Source organism: Brachycentrus maculatus, unplaced genomic scaffold (genome assembly GCF_059751285.1).
Source record: "Brachycentrus maculatus isolate JH-2025_06_01 unplaced genomic scaffold, ASM5975128v1 h1tg000043l, whole genome shotgun sequence".
NCBI classification, from domain to species: domain Eukaryota; kingdom Metazoa; phylum Arthropoda; class Insecta; order Trichoptera; family Brachycentridae; genus Brachycentrus; species Brachycentrus maculatus.
The window spans coordinates 320,794-342,905 of NW_028280797.1; the positions used below are offsets into that span (position 1 = coordinate 320,794).

The window sequence follows — 22,112 nt, forward strand, 5'->3', positions numbered from 1 at the left end:
TGCTGCATGTTTTCGGAATGCCCAGAAAATGTACTATATCCCTGCAAAAGCGGTATATTTTTAACTTGATATTTACCCATTACAGGGCAGAAAGTGTTTTTTTTGCATTTTGAAGAAAATGTATTGTTTAATTATGTTTTTAAACATACTAAATATTTTTGAAATGGAGAAAAATCCTTTAGGTTTCACCTTAAAAGATCTGTTGCACAGTAAAAAGTTCAGTAAGTGGCTTGATATTTATATTTAATACATTGTATTATATTTTTAAACTTTAAAAACGTTCTCCTGAAAAATCAAGTTTTTTGATTTATGACGTTCTTAAAAGGAATGAGCAAAACATTTAAATTTAAAAAAAAAAGTGGATAAAAAACAGATTTGTTATCAATGATTTGGACACTCAAAATATTTAGAAAAAAAATTCTTACCAAATAGTAGTGCAGTAAAAGTTATCTTCACTGCGCAGTTAAAGCGTCAACTTCCGTGTGGAATCTCGGCCCGGGTATGCAGAGGAGTTTGAACATATGTACCAATGAATGATAAAGACTTGTATTTTATGAGACGATTTTATTTACACTTTATATTTATTTTATAAAAATAATCTTAAAGCTAGTTGATATAACATATTTTAGTTTTACATTTCCCAAAATTTAAAGTGTTGCCCTTTTTAGCCCTTAAAGCGTACGCTCCGATATTTCAATCCATCATACTAAATGTGTTAGGATACCGTCTAGTATAAATTGTTACATTTTTAATTTATTATTAGATTAAAACCAATATTTTTAGCTTTTCCACTTTTTTATTTGACCAGCGACCGGGTTTCGTCGTTACCGACATCATCAGACTGGTGAGAGGCTTTACAAATTTGTATGTTATATATAAAAGAAGGCAGGAGTTGATAACCATGATTTGATATAATTTTATGAGAAATTAATTTAATTTTAGTGAATTTAAGTATTGTATGATATTTTAAATATTTTTTTTATAAAGGTTTTTTGTATTGAAAGCACGATTTTATATAAAGTTAAAAATATATATATAAAAATTATATTTTATATAAAAATATTTATATAAAATCGTGCTTTCAATACAAAAAACCTTTATAAAAAAAATATTTAAAATATCATACAATACTTAAATTCACTAAAATTAAATTAATTTCTCATAAAATTATATCAAATCATGGTTATCAACTCCTGCCTTCTTTTATATATAACATACAAATTTGTAAAGCCTCTCACCAGTCTGATGATGTCGGTAACGACGAAACCCGGTCGCTGGTCAAATAAAAAAGTGGAAAAGCTAAAAATATTGGTTTTAATCTAATAATAAATTAAAAATGCAATTCCATCACGAAGTGTCAGTGGATAATATAAATCTTTTAAATTGTTACATTTATTGCAGTCTGGCGTCTAGAAAAATGTGTGGCACTTGGCACTATGATGTGTGAGTGCACAACGAAATGTGGTGGGTTAGTCCAGTGCATAGGTGTGGTAGGTGAGTGCACTACGAGGTGTGGTGGGTGAGTGCACTACAAAGTGTGATGGGTGAGTCCCGGTACACAGGTTGTGGTGGGTGAGTGCACTACGAAATGTGGTGGGTTAGTCCAGTGCATAGGTGTGGTAGGTGAGTGCACTACAAGGTGTGGTGGGTGAGTGCACTACAAAGTGTGATGGGTGAGTCCGGTAGACAAGTGTGGTGGGTGAGTGCACTACAAAATGTGGTGGGTTAGTCCAGTGCATAGGTGTGGTAGGTGAGTGCACTACGAGGCGTTGTGGATGATTACACTACGAAGCGTGATGGGTGAGCACAGTACAGATGTGTGGTTATCAAAGTTTCGGCCTTTATTTTGTGGAAATGTATTGTATAAACTTAAATGTTTCACATGAATTCCTCCGTTCCGGCCCGCTTGTAAAATGCTCTGGAGAAAGCAGCCGGACCCCCGTCGCTGAAGCAGCCCAGATATCCTCTTCTGTGGAGGAGCAGTAGCCCCAAAACTGTCGGAATGGTGACCATGACACCTGGAAATAAACATATTTTTAAAATGCTGTACAGTTTGAGAACGATTAGACATTGTCAGAAGCTTTTGAGATGTGGAACTGAAGGATAGGTTGAATTAGATGAACGCTCTATAGAAAAAATAAAGGGAGAATTCTGGAAGTGCCCTTGAGGTAGCATTTTACAAAAATAATGCTATATAAATTATCCAAATTTGAGACTTGAAAACCGTGGTGTAATGATTAGCGTGGTTACCTACTGTGCTGCAGGTTCCGGGTTCAATTCCCAGGGATTTACAAAAAACCATTGTTGGCAAATCCGAAAATATACTGTTGACTTGACGGAAATAAAAAAGTAAAAAAAACACAGATTATTTAAAATACAAGAATTTTTTTAAATATATAAATACATTTATTTACATATAATTTATATTTGAAGCACTAACTTTGTGATTTTCCATTTTATAATTAAAATTTAACTTTGTTTTTAAATCACTATAGATATTTTATTATAACTTAATTAAAATGATTATCAGTTTCCAAGCTAACCGCTTCTATATCAAGACTGATTAATACTACATACTAGGATTAGTATTAATCAGTCTTGATAAAGAAGCGTTTAGCTTCGAAACCGTTAGACATAATAATTAAGTTATAATAAAATATTTATAATGATTTTTAAACATAGTTACATTTTAGTTACATTTATTTACATTTAAAACTTGTATTCTTCTTAAGATGGAGACTGACCTCCACATTTGGTCGTAACGTAACACGTTAGGATGCGAGCATTCAGGCAGTCGGTACAGCGAGCCGAGCGCTCCATCCATAGTTTGGGATGCTTGCCGCGAGCGATGTTACGACGAAATGCTCTGGTCAGTCTCCACCTTTAGAATTTGATCCTATCTATGGTCATGCAGATTGAGAGAACGGTGTCTTTACTCAATCGTATCTGCTTGTGTAGTGGTTTCTCTATTGGCCTGTCATTAACGGAAAGTCCTAGGCATTTATTTATTTATTTTATTTTATTTTAAACTACATGTACAGAAAATAAATAAGTACATTGGCGGGCTTATTGCTAGAAAGCAATATCTTCCAACCGACCAAAAATAGACCAGCGATATTGATCAAAACGTTTGATACCATATAAAGCTGTTTGCAATCGATATATGAGGGTAGATAGTACTTGAACATTTAAAAAAACATAAATTACAAAAGATGATAAAAGGAAAAAGGGAGTTTAGGGAAGGAGGTAGAAGGAAAAACTAAGGGAGGAGGTTTTGATGGACAGTTAGGATTCTAATGATAAATAGGTAGAATCAGGTAGCAAGTTTAAGGAAGAGAGGAGGGGTCAGGGGAGGAGGAGATGGACAGTTAGGGTTCTAAGGTCCTAGCCATTGTTGGCTCAGAGTAAAAATGATTACCAATCAATGTCCCGATGAGAATGGCCGCGTCTCTCTCCGGCCGGTCCCCGTACTTGTCGGAGCAGCGCATGTGGCGATGGATGTCTTCCAAGTGGATGAGGGACTTCCCCCTCATCTCAATCGGCTCGTGACAGCTGAAATTATGCAAATTAGTGACATCTATCTTTTATAAATTTATTCACTACATCCAAATCTTTGATAAGCAGCATAAAGGAGAAAACATAATAGATGTCTCTAGTGAAGTTCTAATGATTCAGGAACAACGTTTCGAAATTGGTTTATTTTTCCCGTGCTGAGGGCACATCTTACAATACTTTTTTTTTTTTTTTTAACCCTTATCCGCACCCCAATGGTGCATAGGGCACTGTGTCATATAAACGCAGTGTTATCTTGATCGTTTACACATGAAGGACAGGTGATCAGCCATCCGCTTCAGGTACCAGTCCATGGTTATATTGAATAAATATTACAGTGAAAAAATCACTTATATTCTTTTTACCCCCCTTGGGAATCGAACCCGGGACCTCCAGAACGGTAGCCGAGCGTGCTGACCATTACACTACGGAGGCGGACTTATACGAAAAGTAAATTATTTTATTTATTCTTGATATTATTAATATTTAAAGCATTTACTTTGTGGTTAGTCATTTTTACTTATTTATTTTTTTATAAAATTTTTAGTAATTTTAGTATATCGTAGTCATACAGGAGAAAGTGACCAAGTGCATTTGTTAACAAAAACGTGATCATTGACTATTTGATATCTTACTAGCTTAATATTGCCCTGAAAATATCCCAAAGGATTTTAAACTTGTAAGTATAATATATTGACTTGTTAAAAATGACTAACTGCATTGGTGTTTATTTTCTTGCCAAGCAAAAGTGACTTAAATGGCCCTCCTGAACATTTTACGTTTTGTTAGTTGGTCACTATCTCCTGTACGACTACGATATGAATATATTGTAATTAATTTATTCTATAAAATGACATGAAATTCCAGTACAAAACTTATATCTCAGTTTAGTTCGAAGTATTGTCGATATACCTGTAACGGACCAGCTGAGCACACGGCCCTAAAATGGACCGTATTTATGGATTAAATATATGTAAACATGTCATAGGGAAATCGACCGAGCACACCGACACCTCTCGCATCGGTAATCGAATAAAGAATGCGCTAAGCGCGGCGCGCGCGGCGTCTTATACGTACTACGCATGACCTTATCGGGGAAATCGGGCGAGCGTACCGAGAACCTCTCGCAACGGCAATCAAATAAAGAATGCCCTAGGCGCGGCGCGCGCGGCGTCTTATACGTGGTGCGTAAGACCTTATTTACGTTGTGAGCGGGGAGAACCTCTCGCCATGACCACCGAATCCTGAATGCGCTAGGCGCGGCGCGCGCGGTGTCTTTGTGTCGTATTTACGTCAATACCGCTTTCTTGCCTCCTGAATATTTTACCTGTTGTTAGTTAGTCACTTTCTCCTGTACGACTACGATATAGAACTTGTGTAACGTGGAACGTTCACCAATACCCATTATTGACAATCACACTACTCAAATTCTTGGAAGTTCTATATATATATATATATATATATATATATATATATATATATATATATATATATATATATATATATATATTTATATATCGCTCACTCCTTTTAAGAATGCCATAAATCAAAAATCGTCAATTTTCAGTTGTGCATGTTTTCGGAATGCCCAGAAAATGTCCTATATCCCAGCAAAAGGGGCATATTTTTAACTTAATATTTACCCGCTACAGGGCAGAAAGTATTGTTTTTGCATTTGAAGAAAAGGTATTGTATAATAATTTTTTTAAATATCCAAAATATTTTTCAAATGGAGAAAAAACCTTCAGGTTTTAACTAAAAAGTTCTGTTGCACAGTAAAAAGTTCAGTAAGTGGCTTGATATTTATTTTTAATACATTGTATTATATTTTTTAACTTTAAAAACGTACTCCTGAAAAATCAAGTTTTTTGATTTATGACGTTCTTAAAGTAAAGTAGTGAGCGATATATGAACCAATTTTGAAACATTGTTCTTGAATCACTAGAACTTCACTAGAGACATCTAAAACTAACTAACCATCACACCGTTTCTCCGCAGGGGTAGGCAGAGAGAATAGAACGTCACACCACTCTGTCCTTGCAAACATTCTTCGCCTCTTCCACGTTCATGCATCTCCTCATACATACCCGCCGATTGTTTCGACTCCTAACCTGACCACTTTCAAGTACATATTTGGCATACTTGATCGTGCCAAGTTTTTCAAAGTCTTCCTCTGCTCCTTTCTTACTTTCCAATTACATTCGCCTCATAAATTCGTTTTACCGCTCTTTCCTCACTCATTCGTTCTATATGTCCAAACCATCTCAACACACCTTTCTTAATTTTATCGATAATGCTTGTCTCAGCTTTGCATTCCTTCCTTATTTCACTATTCGAACATACATCGTTATGTCGCACACTGAGAGATTGCATTTTGACTGCATTCAGTCTACTTTCATCTAATACCTACTGGATTATTTCCAATAGATGTCTCTATAGGAGATAATCCAGATTAAGTATTTGGACACACTCAAAATGTTGTAAATAAATAAGTTTGTACAACTCACATGATGTCCGCAGTGAGGTTGGAGGTGGTCTTGCGCACTATGTCGGCCAGGGTGTCCACCATCCACTGCGTGGTGCAGTCGCAGAGGTAGGGGTTCTCCTGTATGTCTAGAGTCTTCACGAGGTCCCAGCGCCCGACCAGAGCGCTGTCGATCTCCGATATGTTGTTGTGGTCGATGTACAGCTGCAATACATCCGTGCAATCAGTTATTTTAAAACAAAAATTTTAAAAAATACTAGTGTTTTTTATTATTCTTCAAAAATATTTTAATTTCATGCTTTTTCTGTGAGCCTAAGCGTCTTATAATTAGAAATAGGTATCAAATTGTGGTAGAGTGGGTTCAAACCCAGAAACTCTGACACAGGGTCCAAACCACAGGACCACAACCCTTTACTTATAAATAATAAAAATTATTATTTTTTCACATCTCACATAGATGAAGAATAATATGGGTATTTACGGGGGTTATATAAATAAGGCCATAAAGCTGTAAGCCCCGTAGATACCCAGACTTCCATATTCTTTTTCATCTAAGTTGACATACAGTTTATGTATGATACCAGGTCTTGTAAGAGTTGCTTATGAACTGTCTTCAAACCCTTATCCGCACCCCGATGGTGCATAGGGCACTGCATTATATAAACGCAGTGTTATCTTGATCGTTAACACATGAAGGAAAGGTGATCAGCCTTCCGCTTCAGGTACCAGTCCAGGGTAATATTGAATAAATACTAGAGTGAAAAAATCACTTATATTTATTTTAACCCCCCCCTGGGAATCAAACCCGGGACCTCCTGTACGGTAGCCCAGCGTGCTGACCATTACACTACGGAGGCGGACTGTTGTGGATAAAAAGAAGTACCTCGGTGACTGGCGGCCAGTCCTGGCCCTCTCCCTCTTCGTCCTTCCTCTGGAAGGCTTGTGGGTCAATGTAAGATAGAGCCGGATTGTAGTTGATGTGCAGAGACACCAGACTCTCTAGCCCCGACATGGACCTGCCCTTGATGGACTGCAGCTTGGGCATGTGGCTGAGATGCAGCTCTTGGAGGGACGGCATGCGCGGAAAAGGCCTGCAAAACGTGTATTTGATCAACTAATCAACAAACCAAGTGAGAAATCAAATGACATAGATCTGAAACTACGCAAACTTCTTGTCAAAACGTATGTATGGAGTGTGCAACTGTATGACTGCGAGACATGGTGCCTATCTGAAAGAGATAAGAATAGGCTGAATTCGTTGGATATGTGGATCTATAGAAAAATGCTCGGGATATCCCGGAGAGACCGCATCTCCAACGACGAGGTGCTACGATTGACCAAGGAAAGGAAGCACCTACTCGCGACTATCTCCAAAAGACGCGCCGAATGGATCGGCCACGTGCTTAGACAAGAGGGTTTCCTGCACCAAATAATAGAGGGGACGATGGAGGAAATAAACGCCAGAGGACGCCCACGCCGCCAATACCTAAGCGACTTATACGAAGACATGGGCTGGTCCACGTATGAGGAGCTGAAGAGGACTTCCGAAAATAGGCGAGATTGGCAAAAGAGATGTCATCTGTTGCTACAGACCAATCCGCAGGATTGAGACCAAAAAAAAAGAAGAGAAAAAAGAATGACACATGATAATGCTCATCACAGCTTTGCACCCTTTCCTTATATCACCATTGAAATATCTACCATACATGGTTTTGCCGCACTGAGAGCTCGCATTCTGGCTGCATTCAGCCTACTTTTATCCTTCTTTTGCCAAATCCATGCTTTTTTATCGATTGTAAATAATCCTGAAACTATCCGGAGCATTGGTCTGAATGTTCCCGATAGTTAACTAAGACAGCGTCGGCATAGATTGTTTCACATTCCTAGACACAGGACCAACCTGCCGATGGTTATGCCTGTAGGAAGAGCTACCGCTATGCTGAACAATATCTGTTCCATGTGCCTGAGGGGGTATTCCCAAGCGGGATTCTTCTACATCTCTAACAAGATTGTTCTTGGTTACTTTATAATTTTTGTGTTAATATTAGGTAAAGCGGAGAGTAATGGTAATTTTTTTTCAAATACAAAAAAAATATTTACTAAAAATGTATGAAACATTAATCAATAAAATAATTTCCACTGTTCAATGACCTTCTTCCAGAGATTAGGCAACTTTTCAATCCATTTTTTATAGAACTCGGTCGATTTTTCATGAAAGTTGTGATTTTTGACACTGTCAGATGAATTAAAAAAAATATTTTAAAGCGAATGCTCCAAAGATCTGAATATGTGGTAGTCAGAGGGTACAATATCGGGGTATTTATTCGGGGTGGATGCTGCAAAACTTCAAAATCGCTTGATTCTCCCTGAATTTTTTCTGCGTGATTCACGCCGTGTGTGGTTCGGCATTGCCGTGCTGCAAAATTCGCATTTGTTTAATGTATATGTTAATTTTTACTGAATAAACTGAATTGAATCGAATTGAAAAAGTCACCAGCTTCTGCAGGTCATCTCTACTATCGGCAAGAAGCACAGCATCATCAGCATGCAAAATTCAACAGACATGTTTATATTTGCCTTACGTTACACTTACTTGCTGACCGTGTTCTTCTCTATGTATTTGATAGGGTTGTTTGAGAGGGAAAGGTATTTGAGAGAGATGGCATCTTCCAAAGCCGACGGCACGACGGTGAATGCATTCGAGGAGAGGTCGAGCCATTCCAACTTCCTGGGAGAGTGAAGAGACGTTTCTGGAAGATCCTTTAGTTGGCAGTTACTGAGGTCCAGTACCTGGAATTGAATAATATATTTGTCGAACTAACTTACTAACCTTTACCTTTAATATTTATTCAATATCAGAAGCAGAAGGCTGATCACCTTTCCTTCATATGTTAACGATCAATATAACACTGTTTTTATATGATGTAGTGCCCTATACAACATCAGGTCAGGATAAGGGTTTGAATGAAATGAATAGTTGAAGAATTGAAATAATGAAATAACTCATTACATAAAACATTTTGAGTGTGTCCAAATACTTGTTCACAAAATCTGGATTATCTCCAATTACGATTAAAATGGTATTTTCTGGCGTTTCTCACGTGTGTGATTGAAATCCAGGATTTGGACCTCACATACTAATATAAGAGTTTCTGCTTGGTAAAAAGCTTCTTTACATCTCACCAATAGATGTCTCTAGTGAAGTTCTAGTGATTCAAGAACAAGGTTTCTAAATTGGTACATATATATATAGAACTTCCAAGAATTTGAATAGTGTGGTTGTCAATAATGGGTAGAATTGGGTGAATGTTACACGTGTGTAAAGTGATCACTTAAACTCTGTCATACTCTGTTTACTCTCCACCAATAACCTAGCTATGTTATGGGTGGGGGGTGAATGGTGCATGACAATTTTTTTTCTGTATATATAATGAATATGTATATGTATGTATATGTATATATATATATGTGTGTATGTATGCGTATGTATATGTATGTATGTATATTTATAAATATATTTTTAAACTTCTTACCTAGAAAAAAAAATCCTTTAACCACCCTTATTAATTCCTCTCCTTTCCTTCTCCTTCCTGCTAAATCTATTATTTTATATAGTACCCTTTTTTTGTTTTTTTGTTTATTTGTTTAATCTCTGAATTTTTTTCAATAGTTTCATAACATAAATGTGGAATTGTTTAATTGGCTTTTTTTTTTTTTAACGTAACAATTTTTTGTCAATGTAATGTAATGTTTATTATTGTTAATGTAACTATTGTTTTAAATCCTTTTTTTTATATGTAAGCTGTACAATTCCCGAATAAATAAAAATAAATTTCAAGCCACTTATTGAACTTTTTACTGTGCAACAGATTGTATTAGGTAAACCCTGAAGTTTTTTTCTCCATTTGAAAAATATTTAGTTTATTTAAAAAAAATTAATTAAACAATACCTTTTCTTCAAAATGGAAAAACAACACTTTCTGCCCTGTAGCGGGTAAATATTAAGTTAAAAATATGCATCTTTTGCCGGGATATAGTACATTTTCTGGGCATTCCGAAAACATGCACAACTGAAAATTGTCGACATTTATGACGTTCTTGAAAGGAGTGAGCGATATATGAACCAATAAAGAACAAGGTTTCTAAATATAGAACTTCCAAGAATTTGAATAGTGTGGTTGTCAATAATGGGTAGAATTGATGAATGTTACACGTGTGTAAAGTGACCACTTAAACCAGCCTATGACGGTCGTCAGCTCCGTAAATGCCCAGACTTCCATATTCTCCTTCATCTTTGATGAGGTGTCAAAAAATAATAACTAATTACATCATGAAGTCACAGTTATACCTTCAGCATGGCCTAGGTGACATTGTCCATGATAGAAGGACCTACAACCTGAGGACGAGGACAGCTGACCCCAACAGTCTACAAAGATGATAAGTTGGGATGGAGCCAGGAAGAAGACAATTTTTTATTCATTTGGCGGTCACCCAATGAAAGGATGTTTCTGCCAGAGTCAAGTATTATTTTTATTTACACCAAAATAATAATAACAATTTATACAAAATTTCATAGTTCTGAATACGTTCTTTCAGTGTCCGCTGACAACAGAGAAGGAGAACTTTCTAAATAGCTTAACACGGGCAGAAATCCAACTTCCCGCCCAAGTATCCACCCTTCTTTCTGAACCTAATTCTAGAATTGCGCTCATAATTTCTAAAATGAAAAAGAAGACAGTTATATTTATGTATTAATTTTAAATCAAACGCAGATTTTTTGAGCCTACTAAGTTGTATTTTATTAACAAAAACACATAAAAAATTATATTGTGACAATTGTTTCGCCTTGTTAGGGCATTATCAAACGAATGTGAAGATCAAATGGACTACGGTCCTTATGTAGCTATACAATTCTAAGTGACAGTTTTAACACGTGCAGCAATAATTTATGGGAGACAACAGTAGCTAATGGGGGATGTAGGTATGTACCCTTATACATCCCCCATTAGCTACTGTTGTCTCCCATAAATTATTGCTGCACGTGTTCAAACTGTCACTTAGAATTGTATAGCTACATAAGGACCGTAGTCCATTTGATCTTCACATTCGTTTGATAATGCCCTAACAAGGCGAAACAATTGTCACAATATAATTTTTTATGTGTTTTTGTTAATAAAATACAACTTAGTAGACTCAAAAAATCTGTGTTTGATTTAAAATTAATGCATAAATTAAAATGGAGTTCTACAATTTAAACGCCAAATCAATAAATAAGACAGTTATACCTTGAGTAGAGCCAAGCTAGAAATGGCCACCACGGTAACATGGTCCAGTACGGTGAGAGGGTTTCCATCCAGCCTCAGTTCCTCTAACAAGGGCATGTGCTCAAACACATCTTGGTGCAGGGAATGCAGGGAGTTGTAGGACAACCTCAGTATCCGCATGGATCTCAATGGTTCATACTCCTCTGGCATATACTGGCCCTGAAACATACATTATATATTGAAATACAAAAATACATTGCAAATGCTTGGTTCAAGTGATCTATTTGTACACATGAAGCATTCATCATTCTACCCATGATTAACAATCACACTACTCAAATTTCAGAACTTATATACATATATCCAGAAGTTTGCCTTATTCTGACACTTGCATGTTCTTTCTCATCGAGGACACACGAGGACATAACAAAATACACGTGGAGCCGATAAACACTACTTAATTTGGAGTAAGGTCCTTAAAATATATTGCCAATACCCAAATTAACACACTATCTGCGGGCGGATTCGCACTCATAATAGAGATAAACATTTCTGAAAAGAAGTGATAACATTTAACCATACTGTATACAAAAAATCAAAAGATGCCGCAAAAGTCATGCGTAAAAATAACTTACACGCAATTTATGATGAGTCGAGTGAAAAGGTAAAATTACCCTTCTTGCCAAACACCACCAGTCGGGTGAACCGGTAAAATTACCCTTCCCGCAGATTGAGTCGAGTGAAAAGGTAAAATTACCCTTCTCGCCAAACACCATCAGTCGGGTGAACCGGTAAAATTACCCTTCCCGCAGATTGAGTCGAGTGAAAAGGTAAAATTACCCTTCTCGCCAAACACCACCAGTCGGGTGAACCGGTAAAATTACCCTTCCCGCAGATTGAGTCGAGTGAAAAGGTAAAATTACCCTTCTCGCCAAACACCATCAGTCAGGTGAACCGGTAAAATTACCCTTCCCGCAGATAGTGTGTTAACCAGCTGCCTGACATATTTTATATAAAATAGAACCCTTTCGGGGATCCAAAGTAAATGATCTGAAAAAGTACTTTATGGAAAGATATATACCTATTGATAAGTCATATTTTCTTATTTTGTTTTTACCTTATGTTTTTTATATTTTCTCATTTGTTGTATTTTCTTATTTTTTAACTAACTAACTAACTAACCATCACGCCGCTTCTCCGCAGGAGTAGGCAGAGAGAATAGAGCGCCACACCACTCTGTCCTTGCAAACGTTCTTCGCCTCTTCCACGTTCATGCATCTCCTCATATATACCCGCCGATTGTTACGACTCCTAACCTGACCACTTTCAAGTATTTGGCATACCTGATCGTGCCATCTTTTTCTCGGTCTTCCTCTGCTTCTTTTCCCGCTAACATTCGCCTCATAAATTTGTTTAACCATTCTTTCCTCACTCATTCGTTCTACATGTCCAAACCATCTCAACACACCTTTCTTAATTTTATCGATAATGCTTATCTCAGTTTTGCATTCCTTCCTTATTTCACTATTCGCACATCTATCATACATCGTTTTGTCACACATTCTTCTGAGAGATTGCATTTCGACTGCATTCAGACTACTTTCATCCTTCTTTTGCCAACTCCATGTTTCACTTCCATACATTAGAGTTGGAACCAGGACTCCGTTGTGCACTGCCAGTTTAGCTTTTATATTTTCTCATTTATTTCTTTTAAATATGCTTCTTGTGCCTATTTATTATACCTGTTTATTGTTTTTATATTTTGCCATGTATTAATATTAGTTTTGGTTATTTAAAAAAATCTTTTTGTTACTTTATTATTTGTGTTCCAGTCTTGTTAACCTTAATCCCATGTCCCAAAATGAGAAATAGAAATTACTCATCGGGAATATTATACGTATATATGACTTATGTTTGTAATATGTTTTGAAAAAATAAATAAAATATAAATAAATAAAAAAACTATATTTAGATGCTTATAAAAATAGTAATCCGCCTCCGTAGTGTAATGGTCAGCACGCTCGGCTACCGTTCTGGAGGTCCCGGGTTCGATTCCCAAGGGGGGTAAAATAAATATAAGTGATTTTTTCACTTTAATATTTATTCAATATTACCATGGACTGGTACCTGAAGCGGAGGGCTGATCACCTTTCCTTCATGTGTAAACGGTCAAGATAACACTGCGTTTATATGACGCAGTGCCCTATGCACCATTGGGGTGCGGATAAGGGTTGTTATTTTTTTTTTTTATAAAAATAAACAAGGTATTCAGCTACAGGAGTTGACTTGATAAGGTTTTTTTTTTTTTTATTTTAAATTCTTTTGCATTTCACAATATAATACAGTGGTACCTCGACATACGAGTGCCCCAACATCCAATTTTTTCGAGATACGAGCCGACGAGCATTTGATTTTTTGCTTTTAGTTACGAGCGAAATTCGAGATACGAGTTCGGTTCGGTAGTAACACGCAGTCGCGCCATCACGATCAGTTAGCAGCGTGCTCATCGAGGAGCACACCCAGGAACTGACGACTGAGGAGATACAAGAGTTACAGTCACAGCAGCATACTGAGGTTATGCAAGAAATTGGTTTTGAGGAGTCAGAGGAGGAGGTTATTTCTACAAGTGAGATAAAGGAGATCTTAGGAATGTGGGAGAGAGTTTCACAGTTCGTGGAAAAAAACACCCAGAAAAAGTTGCAACAGGTCGTGCATCTGACCTTTTTAATGACACTTGCCTAACTCATTTCCGGAACATTCTGAGAGGGAGGAAGAAACAAACCTCCTTGGACATGTTTTTTTCTAAACGGCCTACAGGTGAAAGCGAGAAAAATGTAGCGAAAAAGGCAAAGACCAGTGAGGATATCTAATTTATTTCTTTACATTCTCTTTTTTGTTTTTGTGCAATAAATATTTGATATTTATAAATACGTTTTTATTATTCAAAACCACGTGACAAAAATAACTGGGGGTGACATTTTGGAGGTTGGAACGGATTAATGGTAGTTCAATTGTTTTGTATGGGGAAATTTGCTTTGAGATATGAGTAATTCAAGATACGAGCAAGGTTGCGGAACGAATTAAACTCGTATGTCGAGGTACCACTGTATATATAAATACAAGTACATACAAAAAAATAAATACAAAAAAAAGATCCCACAAAGGCATGGCCTGTGTGTGGGTATACATTATATTCAGGTCATAGTAAAGGGCACTGGCAAGAATACAATAGATATTATAAGAAGTAAAATTAGATTAAAAGTGCTAATATAAACTACAAATATTTGAAAGATGATGAAAGAAAATGAAAAAAGTTAGCAAATATGGCAGCTTGTGCACTACCTGGAATTTTACCGTCCGGCAGTCCGGTTTTGAAAAATAAAAGCGACTGCGACAGTTAAGCCTGATGGAATTTGCGCGCAACCGGTCAAGAGCTCCGATCCGAAGAAAGATGGACAAAAGCACAAGCCAATCTGAGCCGATCATCATTTTATCACGCTAACTGAAGTGCCGGACGGTAAAATTCTGTGTAGTGCTTAAACGCCCTATGAGTTACACGTTAAAAAGAACAAGGTACTTTCAAAATGCAAAATTTTCATGACAGCTTACCTCGAAGACTTCGGGACTCAAGGCCTCTGTGGTGATGTTATTGTGACTGAGGTCCAGTTCCATCATGCTCTGCAGCATCTTGAAGCTGGCCTTCTGCAGCGAAGAGATCTGGCCGTGCGACAAGTCCAGGGATGTTATCGGAAGCTCCGGGAAGGGGGTCACCTCGGTGAACTTGTTCAGACTCAAGTCTACGTGTGTTGGCTTTATGCCCACCAAACCTGGAGTGGATAGTTAGGAAAATCCTGTCATCTCATATTGACACAATGTGGTTTGTTGAGTGTTTTTTTTTCATCAATAATAGACTAATTACGAGTAACAGCAAATCCAACATCGTATCGCAGTCGTACAGGAGAAAGAGACTATCTTACAAAACGCAAAATGTTCAGGAGGGCCATTGAAATGACTTTTGCTTGGCAACAAAAAAACATCATATTATTTTTTGACATCTCATCAAAGATGAAGAAGAATATGGAAGTCTGGGCATTTACGGGGCTTACGACCGTCATAGGCTGGTTTAAGTGATCACTTTACATACGTGTAACATTCACCAATTCTACCCATTATTGACAACTACACTACTCAAATTCTTGGAAGTTCTATATATATGAACCAATTTAGAAACCTTGTTCATGAATCACTAGAACTTCACTAGAGACATCTATTGGTGAGATGTAAAGAAGCTTTTTATTAAGCAGAAACTCTTATATTAAGGTCGCAAGCCCCGTAAATGCCCAGACTTCCATATTCTTCTTCATCTTTAATGAGATGTCAAAAAATAATATGAAAATAACTCCTGTAATTGGAGATAATCCAGATTTTGTGAACAAGTATTTGGACACACTCAAAATGCTGAAAATAAACATCAATGCAGTTAGTCATTTTTAACAATTCAATTTATTATGCTTCGAAGTTTATAATCCCTAGGGATTTTTTTCAGGGCAATATTAAGCTAGTAAGATATTGAACAGTCAATGATCCTTGCAAAAAAAAATGCACTTGGTCACTTTCTCCTGTATGACTTACGATATGTACAATGTTTTTTGGCTTCTCCCGCGCTCTACCAAAGTAAGCAAACTTTCTCTTCCTGTATGCAGAAAACACTTAAGTTTATATTATTTTGAGAAATAAAAATTTTATAAGTTTATATTAAGTTTATATTATTTTGAGACTTTATTTTTTGATCCAATCACATTTTTATTAAAAACCAACCAGTTTCGGCAACAACATGTTGCCCTCTTCAGGGTTTATTTTATGACGTCATAAATTAAACCCTGAAGAGGGTAACAGGTTGTTGCCGAAACTAGTTGGTCGTGAATAAAAATGTGAGTGGATCGAAAAACAAAGTCTTTTTATTTTTCAATAAATGTAATATAACTATGATCCACAAATTTAATGCATTCAATATTCAAAACACTGTTAAGTGTTTCCGTATGAGGTTTGCATGAATGTGGAAGAGGTTAAGAATGTTTGCAAAGACAGTATGGTGTGGCGTTCTATTCTCTTGCCTACCGTTGAGGTGGAGCAGCATAATAGTTAGTTACTTTAACTAATTCCTTAATCTACCAAGAAAGAGTATTTTATTATAACATATATTTTTATAGACATAGCATATTGAGATGTCAATAAGATGATAGACTGGCTAGAGGTTAAGAATGTTTGCAAAGACAGTATGGTGTGGCGTTCTATTCTCTCTGGCTACCCTTGAGGTGAAGCAGCGTGATGGTTAGTTAGTTGGTCTCTTTGGGCAACAGAACTCAAGAGAGTACCTACCTGTCCAGTCCGCGATGGTGAAGAATTTGTCTATTTCCTTATCCTGGCAATTTACTATGGACTTGTTGCAATCGCAAGTTTTGCAAATCGTATCGGTTGGCACTATCGGAGGTGCCGTTGTTGTGTTGGTCGCATTGCCAGTATCGGTGGCATTCCCTTGAAAAAAAATGGTAAATAAATGATGTTAGCCACATCTGATTACAAGAAAAAATACATTAAAAGTATAAAAAAGAGGTTTTTCACCAACAGTCATTTCAGAATGTGTCCAGTAATACCACTGTTATTCCCCTGTTATTCTTCTCTGTCTTACTTATTACTGAGGGTTGTGACCCTTGTGGAAGCAATGACTCTTCTCCAGTTATCCCTTGACTGCGCTGCACGTAGCGACCAACCACCTTAACTCCATCGGTTCACCGTGTGGGGATCTCCTCTCCCTCTCTTCCCTTCAAGGCTACCCATCACAACCAGCCGTTCTAGGCTATCCTCGTTGCCACGTGCAACGTGTCCAAAGAACTGGAGAATCCGTAGTGCATAGACATTGGCCAGAGTCAAGCCGTCCATGGTGATTGCCTGGGTTACAATATGGAGAGATTCTCTGCGCCCTATGTGCCCATACCACCTCCAATTGCCTTTCCTCTACCTTACTTTTGATGCCTGTTACAGCCAGGCTTCCACGAATGCGTGATCTCTTTAGTTTGTCGCTAAGAGACCAGAAAACCCTGTTATTTTAAAGAAAATTCTAATAAATATATACAAACCTGTATTGTTTGATGACTTGTCAGTGTCTTGACCAAGAGCGACTGCCAAACACATCAGTAAAACAGTCACGCATTTAGTTTTCTCCATTTTATTTAGTGTTAAAATCTGTAATAAAAACTTTTTCATATATATATTTTTTTTAAATTTACATTTTTCATAATATTTTGAGTGAGCCCAAATCCTTGTTCATAAATCAGGATTTGTCTACAACATTCTGAGTGTGTCCAAATACTTGTTCACAAAATCTGGATTATCTCCAATTACAGGAGTTATTTTCATATTACTTTTTGACATCTCATCAAAGATGAAGAAAAATATGGAAGTCTGGGCATTTACGGGGCTGACGACCGTTATATGCTGGATTATGTGTGTAAAGTGATCACCTAAACCAGCCTATGACGGTCGTCAGCCCCGTAAATGTCCAGACTTCCATATTCTTCTTCACCTTTGATGAAATGTCAAAAAATAACAGGATTTGTCCATTTAGCAGTTATTTATATTGACATCTTAACATGGATGAAGAATAATGTGGATGTTTTTGTATTTATTGGGCTTATGGCCTGTCATAGACTGCTTAAAGTGATGAAATAAAATATGAAACTACTTTTTTGCTGTCAAAAATATCTATATACATATCGCTCACTCCTTTCAAGAACATCATAAATAAAAAAACTTGATTTTTCAGAATGTTTTTAAAGTTTGAAAATATAATACAATGTATTAAAAATATATATCAAGCCACTTATTGAAGTTTTTGATGTGCAACAGATCTTTTAAGGTAAAACCTGAAGGTTTTTTTTCCATTTGAAAAATATTTAATATATTTAAAAAAATAATTAAACAATACTTTTCTTCAAAATACAAAAACAACATTTTCTGCCCTGTAGCGGGTAAATATTAAGTTAAAAATATGCCTCTTTTGCTGGGATTTAGTACATTTTCTGAGCATTCCGAAAACATGCACAACTGAAAATTGACGAAATTTGATTTATGACGTTCTTGAAAGGTGTGAGCGACATATTTTTTAAATCATATTTTCATATGGTGTACGAAGTGCGTGGAAGTTTTTAGTAAGGGAAGGGTAAATAACTATAAATATTTCAATGTTTTAGAATTTAGTACATAAACCCTGATGACGACAAGGTTCTTGTCGAAACCGGTTGGATAAAGTGTTCTAATAAAAAGTGGTTAAAACACTTTGTTTCAACTACAAAAACTTTTGTTTTATTTTATAAAGTTTCTAAAATTTAGACTTGGCTTCTCATACGTTGTTTGAAAATGATGCGGAATGCATCGAAACACGTGTTGCAATAGATTTTAAGAAATAGTGGTGCTTACCAAGTAAAACTTTAATTAAAATAAAGAAAATAATAGCTTAATAGCTTCTTTACATCTCACCAATAGATGTCTCTAGTGAAGTTCTAGTGATTCATGAACAAGGTTTCTAAATTGGTTCATATATATAGAACTTCCAAGAATTTGAGTAGTGTGGTTGTCAATAATGGGTAGAATTGGTGAATGTTACACGTGTGTAAAGTGATCACTTAAACCAGCCTATGACGGTCGTAAGCCCCCGTAAATGCCCAGACTTCCATATTCTTCTTCATCTTTGATGAGATGTCAAAAAATAATATGAAAATAACTCCTGTAATTGGAGATAATCCAGATTTTGTGAACAAGTATTTGGACACACTCAAAATGTTGAAAATAAAGAAAAATAGTGATTAATTCATTCTTTGAAAATAAATTAAGGTAATAAAATGTTTCATAATCTACGTGTCTTATATTTCTTGAATTCTTATCTATGATTAATAAACTTAATACAAACTGAGGTGTGTTTAGCCGGAATCATTCAAATAGCATTTCTATATCAATCGGAAATGATAAGATTACATTCGTATAACCAATAAACCATCATGAAAAAAAAAAAAAACTAACTAACCATCACGCCGCTTCTCCGCAGAGGTAGGCAGAGAGAATAGAGCGCCACACCACTCTGTCCTTGCAAACATTCTTCGCCTCTTCCACGTTCATGCATCTCCTCATACATACCCGCCGATTGTTACATCATGATGCCAACCAAAATGCCGCGCACAAGCATCTCCTCATTCAAAACCCTGCTAATTTCTCGACTCCTGATATATTTTTGACCAAAGGTGATTCATAAAACCCTTATCCGCACCCCAATGGTGCATAGGGCACTGCATCATATAAACGCAGTGTTATCTCGATCGTTAATATATGAAGGAAAGGTGATCAGCTCTCCGCTTCACGTACCAGTCCAGGGTGATATTGAATAAATATTAGAGTGAAAAAATCACTTATATTTATTTGATACCCCCCTGGGAATCGAACCTGGGACTTCTAGAACGATAGCTGAGCATGCTGACCATTACAATACAGAAGCAGACAATTTCTGCTAATGGTGATAGTAAATATATATTAAACCATATCTGCTCCCTGTGTGGAGCATTTGGAGTCCACAAAATGTCTCCAGGCTTTTCTGTCGGCTGCTAGTACCTATGCAACCTCCCAAGTCAGATCCGCGTCCCGAAGTTCTGACGAGAACTGCCGACGAATTGTCAGCAGTGGTCGGGAACCTGATGCCTTGTAAAAGAGGCAAGCTTGATGGCGGCTCTCGGGAGGCATGCGGAGTACATGGCCAAGCCGACTGAATCGCCTTTTCTTGGCGACAGTTGTGACCAAGATTTTCTGCATCCTACACCTTATCTCTTCATTCCTCACAAAGTCAAACCAACCGCACGCCTAAAATTCTCCGCCGACAGCTTTTCTCAAAGCTCAGTACACGAATGCTGTGGGCCCTTGTAAGGTGCCATGTTTCACAGCCTGTAACTTTATAACACTTCATAATTGCTTCAGTATGTCCAGATGTTTATATTCACATCTCAACATAGATGAAGAAGAATATGGAATTATGGGTTTTTACAGAGCTTTCAACCAGTTATAGGCTAGTTGAATTGATCACTTTATAGACGTGAAAGATTCACCATTCTACCCATGATTGACAACCACACTAATAAAATTTTGGAAGTTATATTTATGCTTCAATTGAAACCTTGCTCATGCTTCTTCTACGGCACCATCTATGGTTTATCTTTAAATTAGGCATTTAAATTTATAAATGCGCCTCCGTGGTGTAATGGTTAACGTGTTTAGCTACCGTGCTGGAGGACCCAGTTTCGATTTCCAGGGGGAGGTGAAAATAAATATAAGTGATTTTACACTCTAATATTTATTTAATATTACCCTGGACTGGACCCTGAAGCGCAGGAGTGATCACCTTGCCTTGATGTAAAAAACAATCATTATTTACAACATTTTGAGTGTGTCCAAATACTTGTTCACAAAACCTGGATTATCTCCAATTGCAGGAGTTATTTTCATTATGATTTATGATCCACAAAGTTAATGCTTTCAATATTCAAAACATAATCACTTCAACCAGCCTATGACGGTCGTCAGCCCCGTAAATGCCCAGACTTCCATATTCTTCTTCATCTTTGATGAGATGTCAAAAAATAAAACAATCATTATGATGCAGTGCTCTATGCGCCACAAGGTGGGAAAAGGGTTAGAAGATGAGACATCTATTGATAAGATAAAAAGGAGTTTTTTACTGAGCAGAAACTCTTTTATCAGTATGTGAGGTTCAAATCCTGGCTTAAAATCACATACATGAGAAACGCCAGAAAATATCATTTTCATTTTTATTATTCTAGCTTATAATTTGACCAGTTAATTTATTTACAACATTTTGATTGTGTCCAAATACTTGTTCACAAATCTCTTTGATGAGATGTCAAAAAAAAGAAATATAACTCCTATAATTGGAGATAATCCGGATTTGTGAACTAGTTTTTGGACACACTCAAAATGTTGTAAATTAAATCACGTTATAAGAAGCGTCACTGTGTTTCACTTCAATCTTACCAGCAGACAAGCCTCTAAGGAGGCTTTGAATTAATCCTTTAAAAAAAAAGCTGGAGGATGTATTACCTGATCAAATGTTTATACACTGGGCTTAAACAGTTCACTATGCTAAATTTATTCCTCGCACATTTCACAACACTGTAGTCGACGAATATTTCAATAGCACCAATGACATTCGTGAAACAACACACAAAACATATTGTGATTCAAATGAACAGCGCTTGAGACGTACCAGATGTTTTTAAAGACGGAATTAACGTTGCACAGGTAAGAAACACACCAGAAATTAGTACATACAGATATTTTATCAGTTGTAAAGTATTGGTGATTGTACTGATAAGGACTGTATGTAAATATTCAGCCAATGAAGAAAGAGTAACGCTCCAACTCATATAGAGAATTTGTAATAGTATTTTGAAGGGGGCAGAGAAAAAACATGCATTGTTCTATTATGCCTTCATTCAATTAAATTCAATTAAAAAATTTTCAACCCATTCGGGGATCCGAAATAATGATCTGAAAAAATATGTATGTAGAGATTTTTATTTTTATTATTTTTTTAAACCCTTATCCGCACCCCAACGGTGCATAGGGCACTGCTTCATATAAACGCAGTGTTATCTTGATCGTTTGTACATGAAGGAAAGGTGATCAGCCCTCCGTATCAGGCACCAGTCCAGGATAATATTGAATAAATATTACAGTGAAAAAATCACTTATAT

General features: G+C 36.6%; 1 protein-coding gene across 1 annotated transcript; it reads right to left on the minus strand.

Annotated features, from left to right (window-relative positions):
* Nucleotides 1–1,738: 1,738 nt before the first annotated feature.
* LOC148312316 (podocan-like) lies at nucleotides 1,739–21,665 on the minus strand. The gene is made up of 10 exons (XM_088277487.1): nucleotides 21,457–21,665; nucleotides 17,439–17,544; nucleotides 16,681–16,836; nucleotides 14,911–15,128; nucleotides 11,323–11,520; nucleotides 8,631–8,827; nucleotides 6,921–7,128; nucleotides 6,060–6,241; nucleotides 3,419–3,552; nucleotides 1,739–2,018 (listed from the first exon to the last, which is right to left on the minus strand). Exons 2-10 carry the CDS (start codon nucleotides 17,524–17,526, stop codon nucleotides 1,879–1,881), a joined length of 1,521 nt encoding a protein of 506 aa, XP_088133613.1. The 5' UTR covers nucleotides 17,527–17,544; nucleotides 21,457–21,665; the 3' UTR covers nucleotides 1,739–1,878.
* Between the last annotated feature and the right edge of the window lie 447 nt (nucleotides 21,666–22,112).

Bases quoted from the DNA above. Each gene is read 5' to 3' on its own strand.
- LOC148312316 (XM_088277487.1), bottom strand. From the start codon at position 17,526: ATGGAGAAAACTAAATGCGTGACTGTTTTACTGATGTGTTTGGCAGTC. The intron at 3,553-6,059 runs GTGAGTTGTACA...GCATAATTTCAG, and splicing joins AACCTCACTGCGGACATCAT to CTGTCACGAGCCGATTGAGA. The intron at 2,019-3,418 runs GTAATCATTTTT...GTTTATTTCCAG, and splicing joins TCTCATCGGGACATTGATTG to GTGTCATGGTCACCATTCCG.